This window comes from Diplodia seriata (genome assembly GCF_021436955.1).
Source record: "Diplodia seriata strain FDS-637 chromosome Unknown scaffold_3, whole genome shotgun sequence".
Taxonomy (NCBI): Eukaryota; Fungi; Ascomycota; class Dothideomycetes; order Botryosphaeriales; family Botryosphaeriaceae; genus Diplodia; species Diplodia seriata.
This window is the reverse complement of record NW_027117310.1, coordinates 3,146,709-3,169,717: the sequence shown is the minus strand read 5'-3', so window position 1 is coordinate 3,169,717 and position 23,009 is coordinate 3,146,709. Positions and strand designations below refer to the sequence as shown.

The window sequence follows — 23,009 nt, the reverse complement described above, 5'->3', positions numbered from 1 at the left end:
GCAGCCGGGGCGGGTCGGCGCCGCATGCGAGCGAGCATCGATCTCGCGCTGTCGAGATTGCCGGCCGCCAGCGGTGTGTGTGGGCGCGCACGCAGCATGATGAAACCCGGCGAACCCTGGCCTTGGCAACGTCCTGGGAGCCGTCGCGGACAGCCCGCTCCGAGGCGTCAGCGCGATCGAAGCGGGCGGCGATGCTGCGGAGAGGCCGGGGGGAGCCAGGTGGAGATCATCGGGACGCGCTTCCGCTGCCGCCGATTGCGTCTTGCGACACCTGGCCGCAGAACTCCACCGACCGGGGAAGGGCAAAAATCATGAATCTCGCGCCGCGGCGGCAGATCTGATGAGACCCATCGCATCGAGATAGACACGCAGCCCTCGAGATCGTAGTGCCCGCGCGATCTCACTCGCCCACAGGGCCTGCGCGCTAGCGTGACACCGCGCGCCGGACCGCTCGACTGCTTCCGCGCTGCCCCATACCGCCGCGCAGGACGGCAGGCCGTTTGACGCACGCTCTGCCGTCGCAGCCACCACACGCACCAGACCCTCGCCGTCCGCTGCCCCTTCGCCCAATTTGCCTCAGAATAGCAGACCGCCACGGCTCGCGTACCTGGCCTGCCGCGGGCCGCCCGCTCGACTAGCACCAAAGCATCGAGTCTACCAGGGCGCTCAGCCCTAGGAGCCGCCGTCCGCCCTCCCCGCAAAAGCAATGCGGACGCACTTGAAAGGAGAGGCGAGGCCAGCCGAGCCCCCGAAACGTGCAAGCAGCGGCAAACGGGCGCCGGGGGGCGGGCGTGACGGGCTCGACTGGGCCGGCTCACTCGCTCTGGGTTGAGAGCCCTGCACACGTCGGCGCAGCAGCGCGATGCGCCCCTGCTCACCACTTTCCCTTCTCAGCCCACTACATATTAGTGCTTTAGTACCCTATCCACCTACGTACAGCCATTCGCCGTCCCCCGTGCCTGCCGCCCGGCTTTGGCACACTCGCATCCCCGTGCGGCCTGGCCCGCTGGCGGCGACTTCCCGTTGGCCATCAGCGGCTCTCGCTTGACCGACGCGCAACCGCTAACCGGGCTGCCGGGCAGCAGCAACTTTTAGCATCTCACTGCGGTGTCACCGTCTCCACCGCGCCCAGCAGGTTCGCCTCCCTGACCAGCTCGTAGAAAAGACCCTTGCGCCGCACCAGCTCTGCCGGCGTGTCGAATTCGGCCACCTCGCCCTTGTCAAGCACCACAATCCGGTCCGAATCGAGGATCGTGTTGATCCGGTGCGCAATCGTGATAATTGTCCGATTGCTAAAAACGGGGCTCCGCAGCGTCGTCTGGAGCATTGCATCCGTCTCGACGTCGACCGCCGCCTGCATTTTCCCGCAACCCCCGTTAGCCGAGACTCGTTTCTTGTTTGGAGGATATGTCATGACAGCGCATCAACTCACCGTTGCCTCGTCCAGCACCAGGATGTTGCTCGGGGCGAGCAGCGCGCGCGCCAGGGACACCAGCTGTCGCTGGCCCTGGCTGAGATTCGACCCTCCCTCGTGTATCTGCGCATCCAGTCTGCCGGGCATGCTCGCCACATAGTCCTTGAGTCGCGCGTGATCCAGTGCGCTCCACAACTCTGTATCATCGTGGACGTGGCCTGGGTCCAGGTTGTCCCGGACCGTGCCCTCGAACAGCGCGGCGTCTTGCGGGATGATGGCAAGCCGGCGCCGCAGATCTAGAAGGCCAATGGTGCTTGTGTTCAGGTCGTCGATGCTCACACAGCCGTCTGTCGGCTCAATGATGCGGAAGAGGGCAAGGGTGAGCGAACTCTTCCCTGCACCCGTGCGACCAACCACGCCAATCTTCTCCCGTGCCTTGACGTCCAGGTTGATGTTTTTCAGCACCAGGTCCAGACCGGGTCTATACCTGGTGCTAAAGTCGTTGAATCTCACCGCGCCGTTGGACGGCCACGCGATCGGCGGCCTCTTCTTGGAAATGATCTCGGGCGCCTCGCTCGGCAAGCGAGCGTACTCCAACACACGTTCCACAGAGACGATATTTGTCTCAACCTCCACCGTCTGCCGGACGATCCAATTGAGTGATTGGGTGATCTGCAACGCGTAGGACATGGCCAAACCCACCATACCGGCGGACAGGCCGCTGCCCGTCGACACAGAGACGATGGCAAAGCCTGCGGATGCCAGGATGATGATTGAACCAATGAACTCGAGCCGGACGGCCAGCCAGCGGTTCGCATTGATGGAGGGGAAGTAGGCCCGCAGATTGGCGTCCACGCGCCACTCGTTTTCCTGGGCGAAACGGCCCTGCTGCCGGTAAGCGCGGATGGTGGAAATGCCACTAAGTGATTCCTGGAAGTGCGCGTAGATGGGGCTCTTGCTGACGCTGTCCAGGCGTTTGAGCTCTCGCGAGGTGCGCAGGTAGTACCGCTGGATGTACAGGTACAATCCCCCGAGTGGAATGATCAAGACAATAAAGATGGGCGTCGATGCCGAGATGACCGCAAGGGTGAAAGCAGCTGTTGATCGTTAGCCAGATGGAGAAGCTGGAGGCTGGTTGCATGTGAAGGCTTACCTCTTGCTGAATTGACGAAGAGCATGTTGAAGGTGCGCCTGTGAGGTTTGTTAGCAACATTGTACGAGCGGGAAGACCCCTGTTGTTGGCGGCTAGACTTACGCCAGAACCTCGTCCACGCGATAGATGTCACTGCCGGTCATGTTAGCTGCAAGCCAGAGAATTCGGCAAACGAATCTGGGATGTGTCTGGGCTATGCATGTGGTGCAGCGTGCAGCAACCCCGCTCGTAACGCACCACTCGCATGCAGGCGGCGCGCTTTCGTCCGGTTGCAGATTCGTGGAATCTCAACTTACCTGGAAAACCGATTCAGGATACGACCTGCCGGCGTCGTCTCGAAGAAGCTCATTGGCGATCTGAAGATTGCGAAGGCCATCCTCTCATGCAGCTTGCGGGATGCCTACAGGCGAGATGTCAGCTGCGCGATCTCTCTGCCACAAATGGACCCGGCCGCGGCCACTTACCTCGATAGAGCAGAAGATCCACAGAATGAGGGTCTGAACGACTACAAGTGCAGCGGAGCCAAACCCAAAAGCAAAATAGATGCCGATGTACTTGCCCACGTTGCGGTTCCCGCCGTACTCGCCATTGACCTCGGACCACTGCTTCAGCCAGACACTGCCGCCTGAACCCCTGTTAGCACGATCCGGCTGAAGATCGATGGACACGATAAGAGTGACGCAACGTACCAATTTGAGCCATTTGCGCGCCGACGAGAGTCAGCAGGTAAATGGCGACTGCGATCAGGTTGCTGGTCCTTGCGTACTCCGCATAGACGCTCCATTTGACCTTGCCCTGTTCCGAGAACTCCTTTGTCTGCTTGCTCTTCAAGCCTGCACCTTCTTCATCCGTAAGCTTGCCACGAGGGCCACGGAAGCTCGCAGTGCTGGCACGACGCAGCTCAAGACCGGTGTGCTTGCGGCCCGTGCCGCCAGCCGGCCGGATTGGGGCCAGTTGCCCAACGCCCTCTTGCGCCTCCTCAGTCTCAAGTTGTTCGTCGGATCCTGTGCCGAGACCATACACCGTTCCGGATTCGTCACTGCTTCCCATCTCACCCTCGTCCTCGGAGTCCTCGTTGTGTGCCGTGCGAATGAGGTTAGCAATTTCTCCCTTCATCGCCATCAATTGCTCGTAGGTGCCGTGCTCGATGATCTTGCCCTCGCGCAGAAGGTGGACGTAGTTCGCTTCCATAAGTACAGGGATCGAGTTGGTAGCCAGAATACGAGTTCGACTCGCAAGCAGACCGTGCGGCCCGAGGACGTTATCGATGATGTGCCTGCCAACGTGCTGGTCTACAGCAGAAAGAACATCATCAAGAAGGTAGATATCAGCTCGGGCGTAAACAGCTCTGGCCAACGTCAAGCGTGCCTTTTGACCTCCCGAAAGTGAAATACCACGCTCTCCAACTTCCGTTTGATCTCCGTCGGGAAGGGATGCGAAGTCGTCGATGAGCGCGCAAGCTTTAACAGTACGATCATAGAAGTGCGGGTCCCACCGGTAACCGAAGACAATGTTCTCCCTGACAGACGCGTTCATCACCCACGCCTGCTGCGCCACGTACGCTGTCTTGCCCTTCACTACTACGATGCCCTTGACTTTCCAGAGATCGCCGAGCATGGATTGCAGGAACGACGACTTTCCAGCTCCGACCCGACCAACAACGCAAGTCAGTTCACCCCTCCTCGCAGTGAAGTTAATGTCCTGTAGAGCGAGCCTCGACTCGGATTTGTTCCAGGTGAAAGTGCCGTCCCTAATTCGGACGCTTTCTTCTCCATCCTCGTCCACCGGCGGCTCGTGGAGGACTGCATCCTCTTGAAGCTCTTCGGCCAGCAAATAGCTGGTAAGACGCGCGACAGCCACGCTAGCTTCGATTATGGAGGTAATGATCATTGGCAGAATTGAGAGAGGGAAGGTCAACAGGTTGAAAAGCGTCAAGGCCGGGAAAACGATGTCGGTGGTCAGCGGCCGGTCGGTCGTCAGGACAAACACAGCGAAGGTAGAGCAGGACACTAGGAAAGGAGTCGTGGACCATGTAAAGTTGGCGAATGCCTGGGCAGCGCCAATCTTCCTAAGAGTCTTGAGTTCCTGGTCGTTGCGGATGAAGTTGAGTTTGTTCAAGAAAGCCGTGGTCCAAGCATATAGCTTGATGGACTTCATGTTGTTCAGGATCTCGGTCATCAGCCTGGTCCTGGCGTCTTTGTTCTTCATCTGCTTCTTCTGCAGAGTCTTCATGATGCGGGCGATGAAACCGTTAACAGGAATCATAATGATCATGGCGCCGACACCGGCCAACATGCTCAATCCCACAAGCTTGTAGAGCGAGAACATGCAGAGGACGATCTGGAAAGGGGCAGACCAAAGCTGGATGCCGAATTGCGTCAGGTCTTGAAGACGCTGGGTATCCACAGCCATGTAGTTCACAATGTCGCCGGTGGACTTGGCCGCACGTCCCTCGTTCGAGAGGCGCAGAGCCTTGCCATAGATCGCGGCAGTGAGCGAGGATTTGACGCGCATGCCAGTCTCGAAAGCCCTTTGGAAGTACTGATGCAGACAAGCCGTCTGGGAGACTGACACGGCAAACATTGCAAGAGCAATAGCTGCACCGCGAATGGGCGGTTCGGGGTCGTCCGTCCGATAAGAATCGACAAACTTGATCAGCAGACGGAGGAGCTGCGGCTGAACAAAGGCTAGGACATCGCTGCCGCACTTGATCATGGCACCTCTCAAGTAGGGGGCGCCAAAAGCCTTGCCCATAGCGATCCATAGAGACGGATGGCTCTTCTTCTCCAGCTCGTGATGCCAGACCTCGGTGAACCTCTCCACGGTCGCCTCAGTAGTGTCCCGCTTCCTCAGGTTCCACAGATCATCCTGCGTCAGGAAGTTCTTGTAGCCGTACTTCATCATCGGCGTCATCCAGCTAAAGGTGAGAACGGAGAAGATGTCGGCATACTCAAACGGGCATTCGTCCTCGTCGCCGAGCGCATCGTAGGCGCTGAGCTGCTTCGGGACCAGCCATTCGAGAACGAATTCGGCCAAAGCCAATCCCACACTCACGCAAAACGTCACAAAGTAGGCCACGTGGGTCTTGTAGAGATTTTGGGAAATGAGGGAGCGCAGCTTGACGCCGTAGGCGAGGAGTAGAAGCAGCCAGTAGAACAAGGCGACGCCATTGGCATTCCGCGACCGGTAGTGTTCGAGGTACTGGATGTAGAAAATGACGCCGAACGAAACGACGGTGATGATGGTCGTCCAGAACCTGAAATCGCCGGCCCAGATGTGCTTGTAGTATTCGATCTGCAGAGCGGCCTGCAGGGCGTGGGTGGCAACGAGGCCGACGATGAGGGACTACGCGCAGACACAGACGTTAGGCCAGAGGCAGCGGCAGAGGCTGTCAGGGAAGCCAGGGAACTCACCAGCTTCGCGTAGAAGTGCCAATTCCTCCGCACCGGCTGCGGGGCGCATTTGCGCAGGAGGTAGTACACCGCCGCACCGCCGCCCAGGATCCCAAACAACACGGCAACCGTCGTTATCCACACGTCGAGGAAACAGCTCGTCAAGTCCCAGCGATAGCGGCTCACCGGCCCCCAGCCCTCCGGATCACCGCATAGTGGCTGGTGCCTGGAGGGGTCGGCCGCCAGAAAGCCTACGAAGGCGGCGGCGTCGGAGGGCGCGTTCGGGGACAGCAGCGGCGACTGTGCAGCGTCGGAGATGTGCATTGAAGCTGTCGCTGCACGGAGCGGTCGAAGAGTCCACGGGTCCACGCTGCGCAGGGAGGGCGGATGGGAGGAGGGGGGAGGGGGGAGGTTGAGAGGATGTGTAAGCAGGACCAACGCCTCGGGGCCGACCTTTTAGAAGGCGAAGAAGAACCAACGGGACGGTCGGGCTTCGAGACGTCACTCAGGTAAGCGGATAAGCTCCACGGATCGCCCCAAGGCATTAGCTCGCCAAGCCACCCACTCTTCCGGAGTTAGCTTCGGCGATACCTGCGCGAGGTCGCGACGCTGACCGAGTTTGCCTGCATTAATATATCCGTACATGCGAGCACCGTGACTGCTGGCTATTATCCTACTTGCCATCCGCGAATTCAATGTGCTGCGAGCTAAGACCGACCGCATCTGCCATGGTCGCGTCCGCATCCGTATCCGCGCCCCTACTTGCTCCAGCCGCCATCTCCGCCACGAGGCCCGCCCCCTTCTCCGCCATTTCAGGCTGCTTCTGCTGCCCTTCTTCGTACCATTCCTTCGCCGACATGGTCCCAAAGCCCGCGTCTTCGTCGCCACCTGCTGGCCCGCTGCCGTCGTAGGGAGGAGGTTGCTCAGCATCCTGAGCAAGCTCTTCACGGAACAGCATGCTGTCTGCGGAGACGAATTCCTGGAAGCCAATCAATACCGGAGAAGCGTGCCATTGTAACTGGAGGGCTTACAGCAAGCGCCTGCGGCGCGTCTTCGAAACGCTCACTCAGCGCCTTCTCGCTGGCATAGACCAGGAGAATCTCGCGATTTTCCATGGCCGCTGCCGCGAGAACATCAACCTCAGAGATGCGCTACAGACCGAGCGTTAGCCCCAGCGCCCCTTGCTGTTGTCCGCATACACTTCACTCACCGACTTGGATATCTGGCCCGTGCTGTCGTAGTGAATCCTCCACCAGTCAGTCGGAGTCCGTGCTGTCTCTGCATCTCCCACCGCCTCGGCTTCATCCATGTCCTGATCAACGTTGAGGTTGCGCCGGGTTTGGATGTACGTCACCGCAGGGTCCGACGAGATACCGCAAAGCTGGTATTTGACCGTCGGGTTATCTTCTGCTCCTTCTATCGGCTCCTTGAGAAGACCAGAAAGCTCATCGTACGCTTTCCGTGCCTCTTCTTCTTGAGTTTTGAGTACTATTCCATGTCAGATAGCTTCTTCCAAACAACGACATGCCACTATACCTTCGAGTTTCTTCTTGACTCTGTCGTAGACACTCTGGATCCTTTGATGCAACCGGGCATCGCGTTCAGCGTTGAGGTTAGGCATGGGATCGCCTGTGGGACTCAGAGGTTGCATGGTCATGGCAGACATGGCTACCTCCAGTAGATCTAGTGAGTTCCCGGAGGTGCCATTGTAGTGGAATTTCGAGTAGCGTTGCGACTGTGCCTCGATCTGTCCGAGCTCGCTCTTCTTCTCTGCGCGGGCTTTTCTCATCTGCTTGGCCTTTGCCTCGTTCTGAGCCATGTATCTGTCGACGTACCAGAAGGAAGGTATCGTCATGTTGAGACCCGTCGCGGTCGAGTCCGGCTGCTTCACGACCATTACTAGTACTTCAGCAAGGCTGCTGATTGACGCATGTACATCCTTGGAACCGTCAAGATCGTTGGACCAAATAGTCTCGTCCAGAACGTCGTACAGCGATGCGGGGACATCAGCACCACGGTTACTCAGAATCGGCATCAAGCACTTGAAACTTGCGCTCGATACCTCTTGTCCAGACCGGATCTCGCGGGCGGTAGTCTCGAATAGTGTCTCGTGCCCAGCGCCAGGCTCGAGCTGCGAGGCAGCAGCATGCCAAGCCTCCAGGAACCGCACGGCTTCTGTATCCCTCGAACTGCCTTCGCCGCCTTCAATCTTGTTTAGTGGTTCAACACTCCCATACGCGCGATCAGTATAGTCTAAGAAGGCCATGATCCTTTGTGTCTCATGAATGATGTCCAGTTGCGAATCGTCCTGGCGTACGTCGTCGAGGTCAATTGTTTGAGCTACAGCGATGGGATTTCCGGTCCACCACTGTGGATCTTGACCGTAATGCGGGATACTATGGCTCTTCATGAGGAGTGCGTTGTGGGACCTGGGGATTGCGTTGAGAATGGTGAGCAGTGAGGGAAGGTAGTCCTGAGAAGGAAGGGGCTTCATAAACGCCGGCTCGCCAGGTTCTCTCTTGCGCTGAGCGGGAGGGGGGTCGGGAACAGTGCTGGAAACGGTGGTCATGGCCCATTGGTTCTGCTCGTAGTACTCCTGGGTCGCAGGGCCAAACTGGACCCCTGATGCGCCCACCACGCCAGTCTCTTGGCCTACTCCTGCATCTAGCATGGCGGTCAGCGTCTAGCTCGCGAAACTCCGTGTTGCGGGCGCACCCAAGGCCTGGGAGTCTCCCATGCCGGAATCGTGCATACTATTACTCGGGGTATTGGGCCGGGTGGCGGCGGTGCTCTGAGGGTACTGGGCGAGGGATTCGTTCGCGTGGTCGATTTGGAAAGCTGCTCGCGCACTCGTCAGGCCTCGCAGCGCAGGCACGCAATGGGCACTCACAGGGTACTCCGGCATACTGGTTGCTCCCGCCATCGCGATCTTGCGAAAAGAGAGTTTCGTCATACTTGTCGGCAGCGTAGCGATTGGGGTCCTGCTCGAAGTTGCTGATGGCGCGGTCCAGGTCACCATTCGCATCCTGGCCGAGCGTCAGTCCATGCAGCTGCGAGGCTGAAGCGCCGTGCTCTCACCTTAATATAACGCGGCGCAAACTTTGGGTCAGGTCTTCTGCCGGTGACGATCTCGCAAAAGCTGAGGAAGCTGTCGACGTCCTCTTGCGACGGTGCCGCCATGTTGCGCCAACGGGTGGGTCCAGAAGCTACAGCCGGCGCATGGGTATTCCAGTTCGCAAAGGGCGACGCTTGGTGGAGTAGACTGCGTCTAAGCAGATCGGCGCGGGTCGGAAAAGGGACCTGAGAGCTGTTTGTGACCCCGCGGAAGCTAGGTTTGCGCACCTGGAGCTCCGGGCAATAGAATGACGCCGCGCCGGTCCGTGCGCCATTTCACACCAAGTTTGCATCTTCAGAGTAGGGAAGCCCATTTTATTTGCCCAACGCCGGGCCATATCCGTTACAGCGGAAGACTATGTCCGCGCACAACCAAACCTTAGAATACAATACTTTTCTACATCCGCGTCGTTTGCCCTTGTCCTTGTTCAGTCCCGCTTTCCATACAGCCAGCTCATGTAGTCATCCACGCCGACAGCAGCTCTGACCAACTGCTCCGTCGGCTGGACTTCCTTCGCTGCCATTGGCCCATCTCGCGGCTCGAGATCGAGAACAACCTTCTCCTTGTCTTTTGCTTCCTCGTCCTTCTGGTCGCGCCATTGTCTACCGCTCTTACTGAGCTCCCGCAATCTCCGCTGGTAGAAGCTCAGCACCTTCTCTTCCTCTTCGAGACCCTCTTTCCTGAGCTCGGGATCCTCCAGCCCAACCGCCCGCCGCCTCTTGGACTCGGCATAGCGCTTTTGCGCATCTGCAGGCGAAAGCTCTTCGAACTGGTAATCCACAGTCCACTCAGTTTCTTCCGTCACGTCATCTACACGGCCGACGCTTTCACCGTTGATCTTGTTTCTCGTCCAGAGCTTCAAAGCGAGAAGCGACCCCGAAGCTGGCTCTCCCGCTTCGCTGCCATCAGCACCACTGGACACTCCTGTGGAGTTCTCGGCCGTGGCAGTACTATGCGAACCGTCGGTTTCCTCCAAAATGTTTTTCTCAAGTGCCTCAGGTTGAGCATGTGGGGCCACGGAGCTCCACGGGGGTTCCTCGTCCGGAATCTCGAAGAGCTCCGGTAGCGTCACGGCATCAACCGCCCGGTGCTCAGGAACGGCGGGGTGGTTCGCAACGCGGAGTGTGACATCTTCTGTCTGGTCGCTCTCCAAGCCAAGAACCTTTCTCTCCCACTGTTCTGTTCTTGCCTTGTTGGCCTCTTGGATTTTTTGCACTTCCTCTTCTGGCATTGCTTCGGCAAAGATGTACATGAACGGTTCAACGCCCTCGCGAGCTTCGAAATGGAAGCGAATGGACTGTTTGTCGGGTCAGCATCAAAGAAGTCTCGAGGTCATGTTCTACCGATGCTTACAGTCTCAGGGAACCTTTCCGTTGCCATATTCAGAGCTTTATTCAAGAGGTCCACACTGATGCGGAATTCCTGGTCTCCCAGGTGGCGTGTCTTGCTCTTGGGATTGTGGAGTGCCATGTCCATTTCATCCAGACTGACATACTGGAAGCCGAAGATACGCTCAATGTTATGAAAGGCGACGAAGATGCCATCCATCCTACCCATGCGAACCTGTAGCGAGTATTTAAGCATGGTTGATCTCATCATGTCGTAGTACTCGCGCTCAAACGACTCAAAATTGCCGGTGCCCGTCTTGATCTGGTATCCCGTGTTCTCCTTCCAATCCTGCACATCCATGCGGATAGAAACGACAGCACGGGTTTTGAGATCAAACATACCAGTCCCGGGGAGGCGATTGTCCTGAGCATCAAGCTGGGAACGCATGAGCATATCGCCCTGAGTGGTATAGTGATACGATTCAGGAACTTCGCGTTCCTCGTCCGAGACTTGGTCCGGGTGTCCCCTTCGGTAGCGTTCAAACTCTTCCGTTGGCAGTGTAAGCAACTTCTCCATAGAACGGCCCAGCATGCTCAGAATGTTGGCAGTATCATACTGTTTGTCAGCATCAATAGCATACGTCCCGTTCTTCCACCGGAGGAAGATAGCAGCGGGCAAACGGTTGATCCTGGTAAAGGTGGAAAGACGCTCTGGAAAGCCCTTGGACAGCATTGACGTATTGATCTCTCGCCATTGCGAAAGGATGAAATGGAAATGAGCGAGCGCAGCGGTCATACTCGAAGTGGATCCAACATATCGCTTATCGAGGCTGCGAGCAAGATTTGAGAGTGTTTCGTCTTGTGACGAGGTAATGTACTTCTTAAGCAGGTCAAAGTTGAAGTCTGCAACCGGCATGATCCTTTGCAAGTAGGGATCAAAATTGTAGACCTGAGTTCTCGTGTCTTGGAGGTGATATACGCCAGGGCTAGAAACACAGTCAGCTACTGAAGCTTGTCAAGGCGTTGCGAACACATACTTGAACAGCACACGGTCTAGTCCATAAGAGAGTTGGGGGATTGGCGGTTGCTCCACCTCAATCGCTGGTCACGTTAGCAGAGCAAGGACTAGGGTGGAGTTTGAGCTTACGCGTAAGCTGAACATCCTTGGCCGACACGCTGGCGAGAAATTCTCGAGCTGGGATTTTCTTTCGCTGTTCCTTTGCGCGAAGAAGCGCCTGCTTGATCGTCTCCGTCTTTTCGTTCTTCGTGGGGTGTTGAGCAGCTTCAGCCAGGACCTCAGAAGCAGCCCGCTCCAATACTCCTCCGATATCAGGGTTCTTTTCCGCCTTCTTCTTCTGCGGTTGCTGCTTAGTCTTTTTGGCTGCCTTCTTGATCGCGTTCGCCTCTTTCGCCTCTTTCTTCGCAGCCCTCCTAGCCTCTCGCTCTGCAGCCTCCCTCGCCCTTCTTTCCTGCTTTGTCTTTTTAGCCGACTTCTTGGAGCTTTCGTCGTCTGGCGAAGGTTTTTCAACGCTGTCTGGACCCTCGCCGCTCTTGTCCACCTCGGGCGCTTCCTCTGGAACGGCACCCTTCTCCACCTCGGGCGCTTCCTCTGGAACGGCACCCTTCTCCACCTTGGGCGCTTCCTCTGGAACGGCACGCTTGGTTTGAACTTTGCGTATAACCGATGGACTGTCGTTGCTCTCTCCCGCTTCTGGTTCTTCTACGGGTGTAGCATTCTGCTGTTTCTCCTTGCTCTCCAGCTTTCTTTTGTTATATAGCTCCCTTCGCTCCCTTCGCTCCCTTCTCAGTAACTTTCTCTTCTTCCTAGCATCGATGATTTTTTGATTTCCAGATTCGTCCTTAGGAGGAGGCGCGTCTTCCTGGTTGCGGAGGAGGGCGGCAGCATGGAAGCGGCGGGCGGCGCAAAAGGCGTCAAGGGCTCGTGGGCTTCGTGCGAGCGGCAAAATTCGCGGGCTGCGCAAGCATGGCGGGCAGACGTAGGGACGCGAGGCTTGCAAGCGGCGCAAGAATGTGCGGCCTAGCATTGGGCGCGCAAGTCAAGGGCGCACGGGGTGGAAGCGAAATAGAGGCAGTTCTGGGGGCTTGGAGGCGATCGAGTGCTGTGCGCGGAGCGGCGTTGATGTGCTGCAACGCACAGAAAATGATGATCCGCCGATAGATCGGCGGCGAGCAGGGGGCCCGCGGCTTTGCGACGCAGCCTTAGGCAGCCGGGGTTGCCTGTTCGGGAGCGTAAAATACCGTGGCCGGCGCGCGCGGCCGGCGACGCTGCTAACGCCTGGCGCGACCGTGGCGTGAAACAGAGCCGCCGCTGTTTCGGGAGAGTGCTGCACGCGGCGGGCGCGTTTTGGCAGCCGGGCAGCGCGTGCGGCCAGGCGGGTGGCAGGCTCACCTCAGGCGGCGGCTCCCATACAATACGAGTGCGAAATCACAGGCGGGTGGCTCGTGTCGCCGGCTTGGGGGAGCTGTATGTCGCGTCCGGGCCCGCCCCTAAGCGCCATGCAGTTAATCCACTGACGTATTCCCGCAGCTGCCAACCCTGCATCACCCGTCCAAGAGCTCACACAACTCTCCCCTCTCGCGCCTCACTGTGTCCGCCCGCGGGCCATGCCCCAAGAGCTCAGCTCAGCGATGGAACGCCTGCCCCAGCGCCCCGCCAGCAAGGACCCATCCCTTCCCGCCCCGCTGGTTATGTCCTGAGCCCTCCAAATTGCATTCGCGCTCGGCCGCCCCACGCCATTCACCCATCGCCCTCCGCAACTCTGCGCCCGCCCGACGCCCAGCTGAGCCTCGCCGCTCGCCTGCCCGCGACCTCCGCCGCTGCCTCTCCATCCTCTCGCGCGCCCCGTCGCGACTGCTCCGCGATGCAGACGTCGTCGTCCAAGAGCGCCAGAAGAAAAAGCCTCTTCGGTGGCGCGCTGTCGCTCAATCCGCTGGCCGCCCTGACCCCCATCCACGATTCCGACTCTCCCAAGGAGAAAGCCGTCCCCAAGACGCTGCAGAAGCGCCGCGCCAGCTCTTTCCTGGACGTCTCGCGCACTTCCAGTCCCTTCGGCTCCGACACTTATTCGCCCAGGTCGCCCGCGCCCTCCGCCTCCCCTGCGCCATCGCCTATAGACACCAGGGGCGCCCGCATTCGCAATGTGCCAAGGATTTCCTCCTGGGTGTCAGGCCGCTCGCAGTCTGTGTCGGACGATCCGGACGATGAACCGCTGAGCGCCGTGTCTAGCAAGGCGCCCTCGGTCAATTGGGGAGAATTGCACGATGTCGGCTTGCGCTCGCGCAATGTGCTCCTGCATGGCGAAGTGCAGACCAGCAGCACCCTCTTCCGCAAGAAAAAGGAATACCTGGTGCTGACCGAGACACATATTGTTCGGTTCAAGAGCCAGCAAAAGGCTAGCGAAACTTTTACTGAGCTTCTCTCTCCTTTACATCGAAGCGCGTCTTTCAGCCGCAGACACAGCCAAAATCCTTCCTTCGGATCCGCACAGGATTTTCAATCCTTCGTGTCGGATCACTCTGGTGATCGAAACGTCGGAACTCCGCTTCGTCAGATCATCGCCGTCTACCAGCTCGTCGATGATCGGCCATATTTCGCTTTCGAAATATCGTACATTGAGGAAGAGAGCAACAATGCTTACTCTATGACTCTACAATTCGGGTCTCCCGACGAAATGCGCACGTGGCTCAAATCCATTCGGGTCGCCGCCAACCGCGTACGACACCTGGACGACTATCCCATTTCCGAGCAGAACATCCGACTCGCTGCGAGGATCGTTGAGCGCGAAGGGGACTACGACCCAAATCATTTTGCTTTGTACAAGGTCATCCAGCGGCCCATGGGCCATTCTAAGGCGGCATCGTCGTCAACGGACGACCTCACCAAGGTCACGTCCAGTGTATGTTTCCTCGCCGTCGGTATCCACAAGGTCCATTTGATCCCGGTTTTCAAAGCGCGGCAGCGCTCCTCAAGCCCGAATTTACTATCGTATCCCCATGAGGTGTCGTTTGGACTCTTGACTCTCACGTCAGTACGGCTAAGCGACAGTGATGATACATTTGAACTCGTTTTTAGAATGCCAATGCAAAAGCCCAAGACGCTTCTTATGGCTTCTCTTGCAGCCGGAGATATTGCGACGCGCCTCCACCACGTCGACCAATTCCTGCGCCCCGAATGGGATCCTCGCCCTTATATTTTCCTGGTCCCTGAGACGGTCAAAGCGCAGATCAACACCACTTTGACGCCTCAGACTGTTGATGAAATGTCGTTGGATAGAACACTGTGTGCGTATTGTATTGCTTACAACATTCCGCCGAACATTATACGGTACCAGGTTACATACCCGAACGAAGACTGGCCGCATTTTCAGCTCTTGCCGCCTGACAATCCACGAAGGCCCGTATACGGTCCGTTGGAACTGCTTGCAGTCATGCGAGCTCTTCGCTACAACGAAACTTTCGGCACAATCTCCTTTGCCGGCATCCAACTGGACGTCCTCAACGAGCTGTACGACAGATTCGGCGCAGATCACGTGTGCACCAGGACCAAGCGCGGCACTCCAATCAATCTGGCTCTGGAGGATCTGGAGAGGTCTTGCCTCCTGGTTCAGGAGATCAGGGCGCTTGCCGTTACGAGTAGGAAGGTCCGCCGAATGGATTTCACCTCTTGTATTTCCCGGCAGCCCGCAGATTACGTGGACGAAAGTAAATCCAAAGACATTGGATGCGGCATCGTTGAAGCACTGTTCCCGCTGTGCAAATACCAGACAACAAACGTGGACTGGATCGTACTAAACAACATACAGCTAGGCGAGACGGATCTTGATTACCTGATCGCTGCGGCTGCGGAGAAGATGTGCCACTTCCGTGGCCTGGAGATGCGGCGGTGCGGCCTGAATGAGAGGAAAATGTCACTCGTGTTGGATGCACTTCGCACTCAGGAGAATACGCTCGAAGCCATCGACATTTCCGGCAATCCGGCGCGCTTGGTCCCAGCGATTTTCGAGCCTCAGCTGAGCGTTTTTGGCTACATCCGTATCTTGAACCTCTGCAACGTCGCCCATACAGCAGGCCCCGAGCCATTGGTCAAAGCAGATACCCTGCTCGCATGGCGGCTGCATGCGCTCAACTTAAGCGGTACCGTTCTAAACGACGAGACAGTGGATGCTATATCCATATATTTGGCAAGCCCTCAGTCAAGTTCGCTACGCGAGTTGCGACTGGACCACACCGGCCTCACTGGCAGACAGATCGCACAGTTGATGTTCTCTATGACCAGTCGTCCGGGATCATCCCGGGATCTTCTAATGGATGTCAGTCAAAACCGCATCGAAACGTTCCACGACGAATTTACTACCGCAATTTCCGAGAACTATGCACCGACGCAGCTCATCATCACGCTTGTAGACTACGAGGAGGAGTCGAACTTCGCACAGCTGATCCTGGCGATTGCGAAAAACAAAACAGTCAGGAAGCTCGACATCACCAAGGTTTCCTTACCGAACGATGCCTCGGAGCAGACTTGTCGAGCACTTGAACGAATGTTCACTGAAAATGACACGCTTGTCAGCTTGGACATCTCCGGGGAGAACTCAAAGCTTGAGATCGCCAAACTCGGCGTTGGAATCAACAAGGCATTATGCGGGCTACAGCATAACAAGTCCTTGCAAGTGCTTCACATCCAGAACCAAAACCTTGGGTTGCAAGGAGCAAGCACGCTAGCAGATGTGCTCAAGGTGAACACAACTCTGACGGAAGTTCACTGCGAGAACAACGGCATCCCCCTTCAGGGATTCACCGATTTGGTGAATTCGCTACATTACAACACAACCGTTCGATGGCTACCGCCCATGATCGAGAGCCGACAGGAAACTCTCCGCCAGACCGAGATGGCTGTCAAGAATATGCGCGCCGACACTTCTCACCACGACAAGTCAAAGACTTCATCACTTCGCAACAAGGTCGCCATTAAAATGGGAAAGCATCCAATCGAGAAGCACGCCCCTCAACAGTTGTCGGAACAGGATGTGCAAGCAGCGCTGCGGTTGGTGGAAGAGAGTTGGGATAGACAAGCGCATCGTCTTGGCTTATATCTTCAGCGGAATTGTAACCTCGCTGCGGGCATTGACACTCCTCTGGAGGTCGAGGAGGAGCAGTTCGAGAGACCCTATGAACGGCCAATGAGTATGGGTAGGATTCTCGAGCAGGTGCAGATCGAACGCACTCCTACCGTTGAGAAAGACATGCTTTTCGAGCCCGATGCTCTTAGCATCAATACCACGAACACGATAAACACTGCGCGCCAGCAAAGCCACCGACTCAGTCACGAGGACTGGGCTCAGAGTCATCAGCCGAGCTTTGATCCCGACCAGGCTTGGTTCTCATCTCGACCAAGCAGTGCAAGGACCGATGGCAACGAAACATCGGAAAGAAGGGACACTTTAGGGGAAGAATCTGGGTGGGATCCTGTCACAGTAGCACTTGCGAAAGAACTGGAAGTGACACTGGAAGATGCGCAGACACTCATCGATACCGACTTCGCATCGCGGCTTGCACACATGAGCCCAGTGGGCTCGCCGGTTTCCCCCACATTTCCTCCTGCATCTCCAACGACGCCGAGAGCGCTTCCAATACGAAGTGGAAGGACGCAGCAGTGAAGGCTCAGTATTTCCAAATGGTTTCAGTCGCTGCTGACCCATCCGTATGTCGCCTATGAAGAAGAGGGTATTGGGAAGGTATTCGGGAAAAGAAAATTTTTCTAAAGGGTGGGTTTGTGAATAAGGGTTACTTACGGAAGGAAACTTGGCAGTAGAGCATGCATTCAGGCGTTGTATACCATATAGGGCTTTTCTTTGCGTCTTTACTTGTCTCCCAGATTATCGCAATCTCGCTCCATCTGCTTCCAATCAATTTTCTTACACGTCCTGGAAGGCTTTCACATACAGCGACAGGCATTTCTTGTTTTTGTCCTCCATTCAATTCTTTCGGTCACTTCTGCATTTTCTTTATTCAGGGGGATCCCAGCAGGCAACGATGTTCACGGGTTCTACGAATGTTCAATACTTTTTCTTTTCTCCAACTTTCCAAGTCCATCTTTTGCTCTTTGCGTTTGGCGTCACAGAGACTGGTTCATTTTTTCTTTTACCTCTCTGGATTTTTTTTCTCTCTAGGAGTCTTTCTTTTGAAACATTTTCCTAAGCGTTGAGATCGCCGCCTCCTGGAAGGAGAGCATGGTGCATGGAACGGCTGTGCCGAGAGTCAAGGAATGCTTCGACTTTACTGTACATATCAGGATGGAGTCAGAGGGCCCATACATACAGAGACAATAACAAACTGTTGCTGAAGCGTTCAACGGTCCACAATGACTGATGTTCATCCCACAGCGCCTCTTGATACGATGGCCAGAGAGTGAGCTGGGAAGACGGCACACTCTACCCTCTACCAAAACTTGACTGGAAGGCCACTCGGTTGACTGGGGCAGTCATATATAGTTCTATGTACATGCATTCAAAAGAATGCATGAGGATGCTGTTGCAATTCATTGTCCAAAGCTTTCATTGGGTATATTTCTCCAGGACACTCCCCTTTCCATCGCCATCATCCGCCTTTTCTGCAGCAGCCGAACCTGCACACCCACCAAGTTAACGCCGTAATCCGGCTCCAGATACAGCACCCCATCATCCGGTTCCGTCTCCCGCGTCGGGATGCCGAGCAGCGCGTACACGCGATCGCGCGGGTCGCTCGCGACGAACGACAGCGCGACCGTCTTCGCGTGCAGTTCCTCGAACGTCATGCGTTCCTCGTCGTCGCCGTCGCCGTCACCACTCAGCATCGTCGTCATCAGCGGGATTCTGCTACCGTTCCGCCGCTGCTCCGCCTGCCACAGGCTCCCCATGAGGTGCGCGTGCAGCGCGCCCGGCAGCCGGTGCAACGGCAGGCGGTGCTTGAGCGCGACGATGCGGTCGGTGGCGCGGGCGACGTGGGACCACGCGATGCGCGCGCCGGTGCCGGAGGAGGGGGGGAGCCCCCAGTGCAGCGCCGTCGAGGCCGACGACAGGGCGATTTCCTGGATCACCCACACGCGGCGGAACCAGGGCAGCGCGTAGAAGGGCGCCAGCGCGGCCCAGCGGTCGGCGAGGAGGGCGGACGTGCGTTTGCGCCCTCCGTTGGCGGTTCCGCTAGAGAACTGGGACGGGGGCAGGCTGTCGTCGGGGTCGGTGCGACGTGTCGAGGAGGACGTGGTGGTGATGGCCGGGGAGGGTTGTTCGTCGTCCCATGCCGCGGGTGGCTCGCCCGCGGCTCGCGTCTGGTTTGCCAGCGCGCAGAGGGCATCGAACGCGGCTCGGGGCTGCTGTTCGTCTCCGGGGGCTGGTCGACCCAGCCAGACGAGCACGCGCGCCGCGCGCTTGTAGATCATGCGCATCAGCCGGACCTGGTGGCCCTTCTCGCGGTCGTCGGCTTGGTTGATGCAGATGCCGTCGGCCCAGACGACGCGGCCATCGGTCGGCGAGCGGAAGCGCCTGAGCGCGTCGGCGAGGTTGCTGGTGATGCTGATGGTGGTGTCATTGCATCGGACGGGCTCGCGGAGGTCCGGGCAGCCCCATACGTAGGATATCGCTTCGTACGAGGGCGGTGCCAAAGAAGGGTCTAGACTGGATGAAAATAGATGGCAGTGGATTGGTTCTGCCAGCGTTCCGGGTTGTATTTCCAGAAGACGGACGGTGTTTGAATGTGGCGGCAGCGGTTGATAAAGATCGCTGCTTGGAGGCGTGGTTGGATTGCCATTAGGCGAGGGAAAGCTGGTCGAAGATGGGTCAAGGGCTACCGAAGCGGCCATCGGGGCATTTTTGGTCGCGCAGATCTGCTCTGCACGATGTGCGGAGCGATTGTCGAGCTCTGTCCTTGAGTGGCGGTGAAGTGATGCTGTGGTGGACGCGGAAGTTGGATTCGTGGCGCAGTGATGCGGGGATCAAAGGCTTTGTCCGAGCTTGCCGGGGGGACCGAAAATCACGCCCAAGCGCGCAACCGTGTACTGGTAGTCATAAACTCGTAGGGAAGTAAACAGTCTACCACATACGGCAATTGGCGATGCGCGTACGATCCAAATTCGAATAAACAAGCCCTAGGCATTCACTTCACTCCCGATTATCGCTCATCCATCCTTTGCAATGTCTATCAGCCCAATCATTCATTGTGCCCTTAATTGTAATAGCTGCACGTACTCGTACCTAGAAAATGAGGCCCTCCGCTAAACCTTGGTGATTGCTGCAATATTGGGGTTGCTGGCCTGAGATGACAGGATAGAAACTGAGGCAAATGGGTCGGACAACGAGATGTGTTAATGCTTACAACACTGACAAGATGAACGAGCAAAGTGAAGGCAAGTTGACTAGATCCCTATGCAATGTTTTTTGGTCTTTTTGTCCTTTGCTATCTGTCTTCCCCATACTGGTTATCCAGCAAATCGACACCCCTTTTCGGCCGAGCCAACCAATCGCCTGTGCTTCCTCCAGCCTAGTCTTGAGTATTGCTACCGACCATGAGATATTAGGAAAAGAAAATTTGGTGAAAAGGGGATGCCCTAGTATACAGCACATATCATGTTGATAGTGCAGTCCCGACGCGCCGCCTTCCCGACCACGCATTTCGCAATGCCTCATCACCTCATGGAGCAGCCTCCTCCACAGCCATCAAGTCACTCGTGCCATTTGCATCCTCCGCATCAGCCTCGGCCTCAGCCGCCGCGGTCTCAGCAGCCGCCGCCTCGGCCTCTGCAGCCGCCTTTTCCGCCGCGACCCTTTCCTCCTCCATGGCCGCATGCAGCGCAGCGACCTTGGCTTCGACGATGGCCTCGCCGACAATGGCCTCTTCGACCGCTGCCTTCCGCCTGAAGACGCGGGACCAGCGCTCGCCCCAGGCCTTGATCAACTTGCCCTGCTCCTCGTCCATGCCCTTGCTGCCGTCGGCCTCGATGAAGCCGTCGGCGGCGCCCTGAGACACGCCAGTTGTGACGTCGTCGATGACCTGGAAGAGTTGTCTCATGGCGTCGCGCTCCTTGGTTAGCGTGTCGTCCAGCAGCTGCAACTGCTCCTCCGGCAAGCCCTTCTGGAGCCTGGCGGATACGATTTGACGAACGCGATTGGTGACCTTGCCGACGGTACCAGCAACCATCTCGAAGATCCAGCTCTCAGACAGCGTGCCACCCGCGCCGAGGCGATCGCCAAGCGCCCACTGCACGACGCCCATGGGCGAGAGGATAGTGTAGTTGAGCAGCTTGTCTACGATGTTCACGGCGATGCCGGGCTGGTCCTTCCAATACTCGGCGACGCTCGTGATGATCTGTCTGCGAGCAGTCTCTGAAGCTGGCCCAATTGCAAGAAGGCGTTCCTTGCAGCGCTCAATGCAAGAGAGGACGTGTGAGAGCGACTTTGATCCGATGTAGCAGATGCAGGTGACGTAGGCATCAGTGGAAGGAATGAGCACGTCCGCAACGTTGTGCTCTGCAGCCTGCTGGTGAATCTTGTTGATGACCTCCTGGATCTCGTCCTCGGCAGCCTTCTTCTTGAGCAGGGCCAAAAGTTCACGGCCCTCAGGAGCGTAGGGAGTCTGGTCGGACTCGTACTTGAAGTCCGGAGTATCCTTCTCCTTGGCCTCAGAAATTAGATTAGGCCACTCTGAGGGCAGGGTCTCCCGGATGCGCTTGGCAAAACTCAGGCGAATCTCCTTGTCCAAAGCTCCAATAATGAAAGCTTTGCGCGGGTGAACGTTAGGCATATCAGCCTCGTCGGACCACTCGACCCACTTCCAGCGGAAGTCGAAGTTGCTCAGGTGGTGAGCAAACCATTCCATGAAGCGGTAGGCAAGCTCCATATCCATGACATCAACATGGCGGAACAGGAAGCGAATGGCACGACCGAGACTAGGGGCAATGGCTCCAGGAGCCAGCTTGCAGGCTTCGGTGATGATGGCGTGGTAGTAAACGAGCTTGTGCTCAGGTGTGGGGAGCGTGAACATCTGCGAAAATACCGCGTCGACCGCGACATCCTCGGGCTTCCAGGCGGTGTCCTCGTCGGTTTCCTTGAGCCTGTCGAAGGGAGTGCCGCGCTTCACAAAGGTCCCGGGGGCCCAATAGCAGTCAATCTCGATCAAGAACTTGGCCACGGCTACACGATTGTAGTCGAGAATGTTGATAGTGTCAACGAGCGAGTCGCGGAGCAGTGACGCCGCGATGTCAGCGGTCTTGGGAACAGTCTCAACGTCCTGGTCGGCGTACAAGGAAAAGTACGACTCGGGAAACAGAGGCCGCGGTCCGGGATTGACGGGTGAGGGAACGGTGATGGCCGGGAACTCGTACTTCGTAGGCTCCTTGCTATCCTCTTCGGAGCCATTCTCCCTCTTGGCAGGCTTGTAAGGCTTCGGAATGAACGCAAGCTTCCAGCCATTCTCGGCCTCGTTCTGGAGCTGCTTCTGCAGAGAGCCAATGATACTCTGGTATCCGAACGGCCTCTCGTCGGTGTTTCCTGCAACGCCCGGGAATTGCTCGACCATTGCCTCCAAAACATGCGAGGCGGACGCAACGATTCCCGTTTTCTCGAGAATAGCCGTTGCGCTCTCCTGGACACCGGGAGCACCGGTAGAGATGACGTAGGGGATAGTGAGAAGGATGATCTTGACGAGCTCTAGTCCAACGGTCTGCGTAAGACATTAGCTTGTACCAAAGGCTCTGGGCATTCTCAACTACTCACATCCTCAGAGGAAGCAGCTTGCAGGTCCACGGCCCTGCTAAAGAGCTCGTCCAGGATGGACAGAACGCCCTCGCCCTCGAACAAGCCTTGAAGGCACGCTAGGAAGCGTAGTAGAAGCTTGAACGTCCTCCAATTGCCCGCCTCCAGATTCTCCTGCGTGATTCTCTGGGCCTCGCTGAGAATTTCCTTGACGAGCTCGGGCTTCGTGTCGTTGATGTAGAGAACGACGGCGGCAGAGAAGGGGATCTTGAAAGGCTGCTCCGTGACGAGCTGGAGCAGCAGGTGGAGGAAGCTTGCCTTGGCCTCGTCGTCTTCGAAATTGTCCGAAGCAAGGCGAGCAATATCGCGCGCGTCATCCTCAGCGTCCCTGGCGGGAGATTCGGCAATGGTCAACAGCTGCCTGCGTAGCTTGCCAACGATGGGCTCCTCCATGCGGCGGCGCGTAGGCCTGCGGTCGTCGCGGCGGTCGTCGCCTTCGTCATCTGCGCACGATTGGGGTCAGTCTCGGTGCAGGAACAAGTGGAAAGGGGCATGTGCGTACCATTGTACCTGCGCTTGCGCTTGTTGCCGCGGTCGTAGAAGCGGCCAGACGGCCGCGGCGACGGGCCGTCAGCCATGTCGTCGTCTGCGTGGAGTTCGGTGTGGGCCCAGCGGGGACGGTGCGAGTCCGAGGATGACGGGGCAGGCCGGTAGAAGTCGCCGACTTTGTCCCAGTCCTGGTAGACGGAGTAGTAGGTGGATTTGGGAACGCGGCGCGAGTGTGCTTGCCAGGAATTGTTGCGGCGCCTGCGAGCTTCCAAGAGCTTGCGCGGGCCCACGGGCACACGCATCTCCCGAGAAACAGC

General features: G+C 57.4%; 6 protein-coding genes across 6 annotated transcripts; 1 reads left to right on the top strand and 5 right to left on the bottom strand.

Annotated features, from left to right (window-relative positions):
- Positions 1-1,099: 1,099 nt before the first annotated feature.
- YCF1 (ATP-binding cassette glutathione S-conjugate transporter ycf1) lies at positions 1,100-6,283 on the bottom strand (the record flags this gene model as incomplete). The annotated part of the gene is made up of 8 exons (XM_066775117.1): positions 1,100-1,354; positions 1,433-2,511; positions 2,568-2,605; positions 2,670-2,699; positions 2,864-2,967; positions 3,032-3,192; positions 3,257-5,912; positions 5,981-6,283. The coding sequence occupies 8 exons, from the start codon at positions 6,281-6,283 to the stop codon at positions 1,100-1,102; spliced, it is 4,626 nt and encodes a 1,541-aa protein (XP_066635236.1).
- Positions 6,284-6,632: 349 nt separating this feature from the next.
- SLS55_003645 (uncharacterized protein) lies at positions 6,633-9,139 on the bottom strand (the record flags this gene model as incomplete). Its single annotated transcript, XM_066775116.1, has 7 exons — positions 6,633-6,938; positions 6,991-7,110; positions 7,170-7,447; positions 7,496-8,623; positions 8,675-8,797; positions 8,850-8,985; positions 9,038-9,139. 7 exons carry the CDS (start codon positions 9,137-9,139, stop codon positions 6,633-6,635), a joined length of 2,193 nt encoding a protein of 730 aa, XP_066635235.1.
- Positions 9,140-9,501: 362 nt separating this feature from the next.
- SLS55_003644 (uncharacterized protein) lies at positions 9,502-12,447 on the bottom strand (the record flags this gene model as incomplete). The annotated part of the gene is made up of 5 exons (XM_066775115.1): positions 9,502-10,371; positions 10,428-11,388; positions 11,440-11,503; positions 11,550-11,757; positions 12,400-12,447. The coding sequence occupies 5 exons, from the start codon at positions 12,445-12,447 to the stop codon at positions 9,502-9,504; spliced, it is 2,151 nt and encodes a 716-aa protein (XP_066635234.1).
- Positions 12,448-13,284: 837 nt separating this feature from the next.
- Positions 13,285-17,076, top strand: SLS55_003643 (uncharacterized protein; the record flags this gene model as incomplete). Its single annotated transcript, XM_066775114.1, has 1 exon — positions 13,285-17,076. One exon carries the CDS (start codon positions 13,285-13,287, stop codon positions 17,074-17,076), a length of 3,792 nt encoding a protein of 1,263 aa, XP_066635233.1.
- A 348-nt stretch (positions 17,077-17,424) lies between these two features.
- On the bottom strand, positions 17,425-19,256 carry SLS55_003642 (uncharacterized protein; the record flags this gene model as incomplete). Its single annotated transcript, XM_066775113.1, has 2 exons — positions 17,425-17,465; positions 18,053-19,256. The coding sequence occupies 2 exons, from the start codon at positions 19,254-19,256 to the stop codon at positions 17,425-17,427; spliced, it is 1,245 nt and encodes a 414-aa protein (XP_066635232.1).
- Positions 19,257-20,083: 827 nt separating this feature from the next.
- On the bottom strand, positions 20,084-22,994 carry cbc1 (Nuclear cap-binding protein subunit 1; the record flags this gene model as incomplete). Its single annotated transcript, XM_066775112.1, has 3 exons — positions 20,084-22,111; positions 22,165-22,646; positions 22,706-22,994. 3 exons carry the CDS (start codon positions 22,992-22,994, stop codon positions 20,084-20,086), a joined length of 2,799 nt encoding a protein of 932 aa, XP_066635231.1.
- Positions 22,995-23,009: the final 15 nt, after the last annotated feature.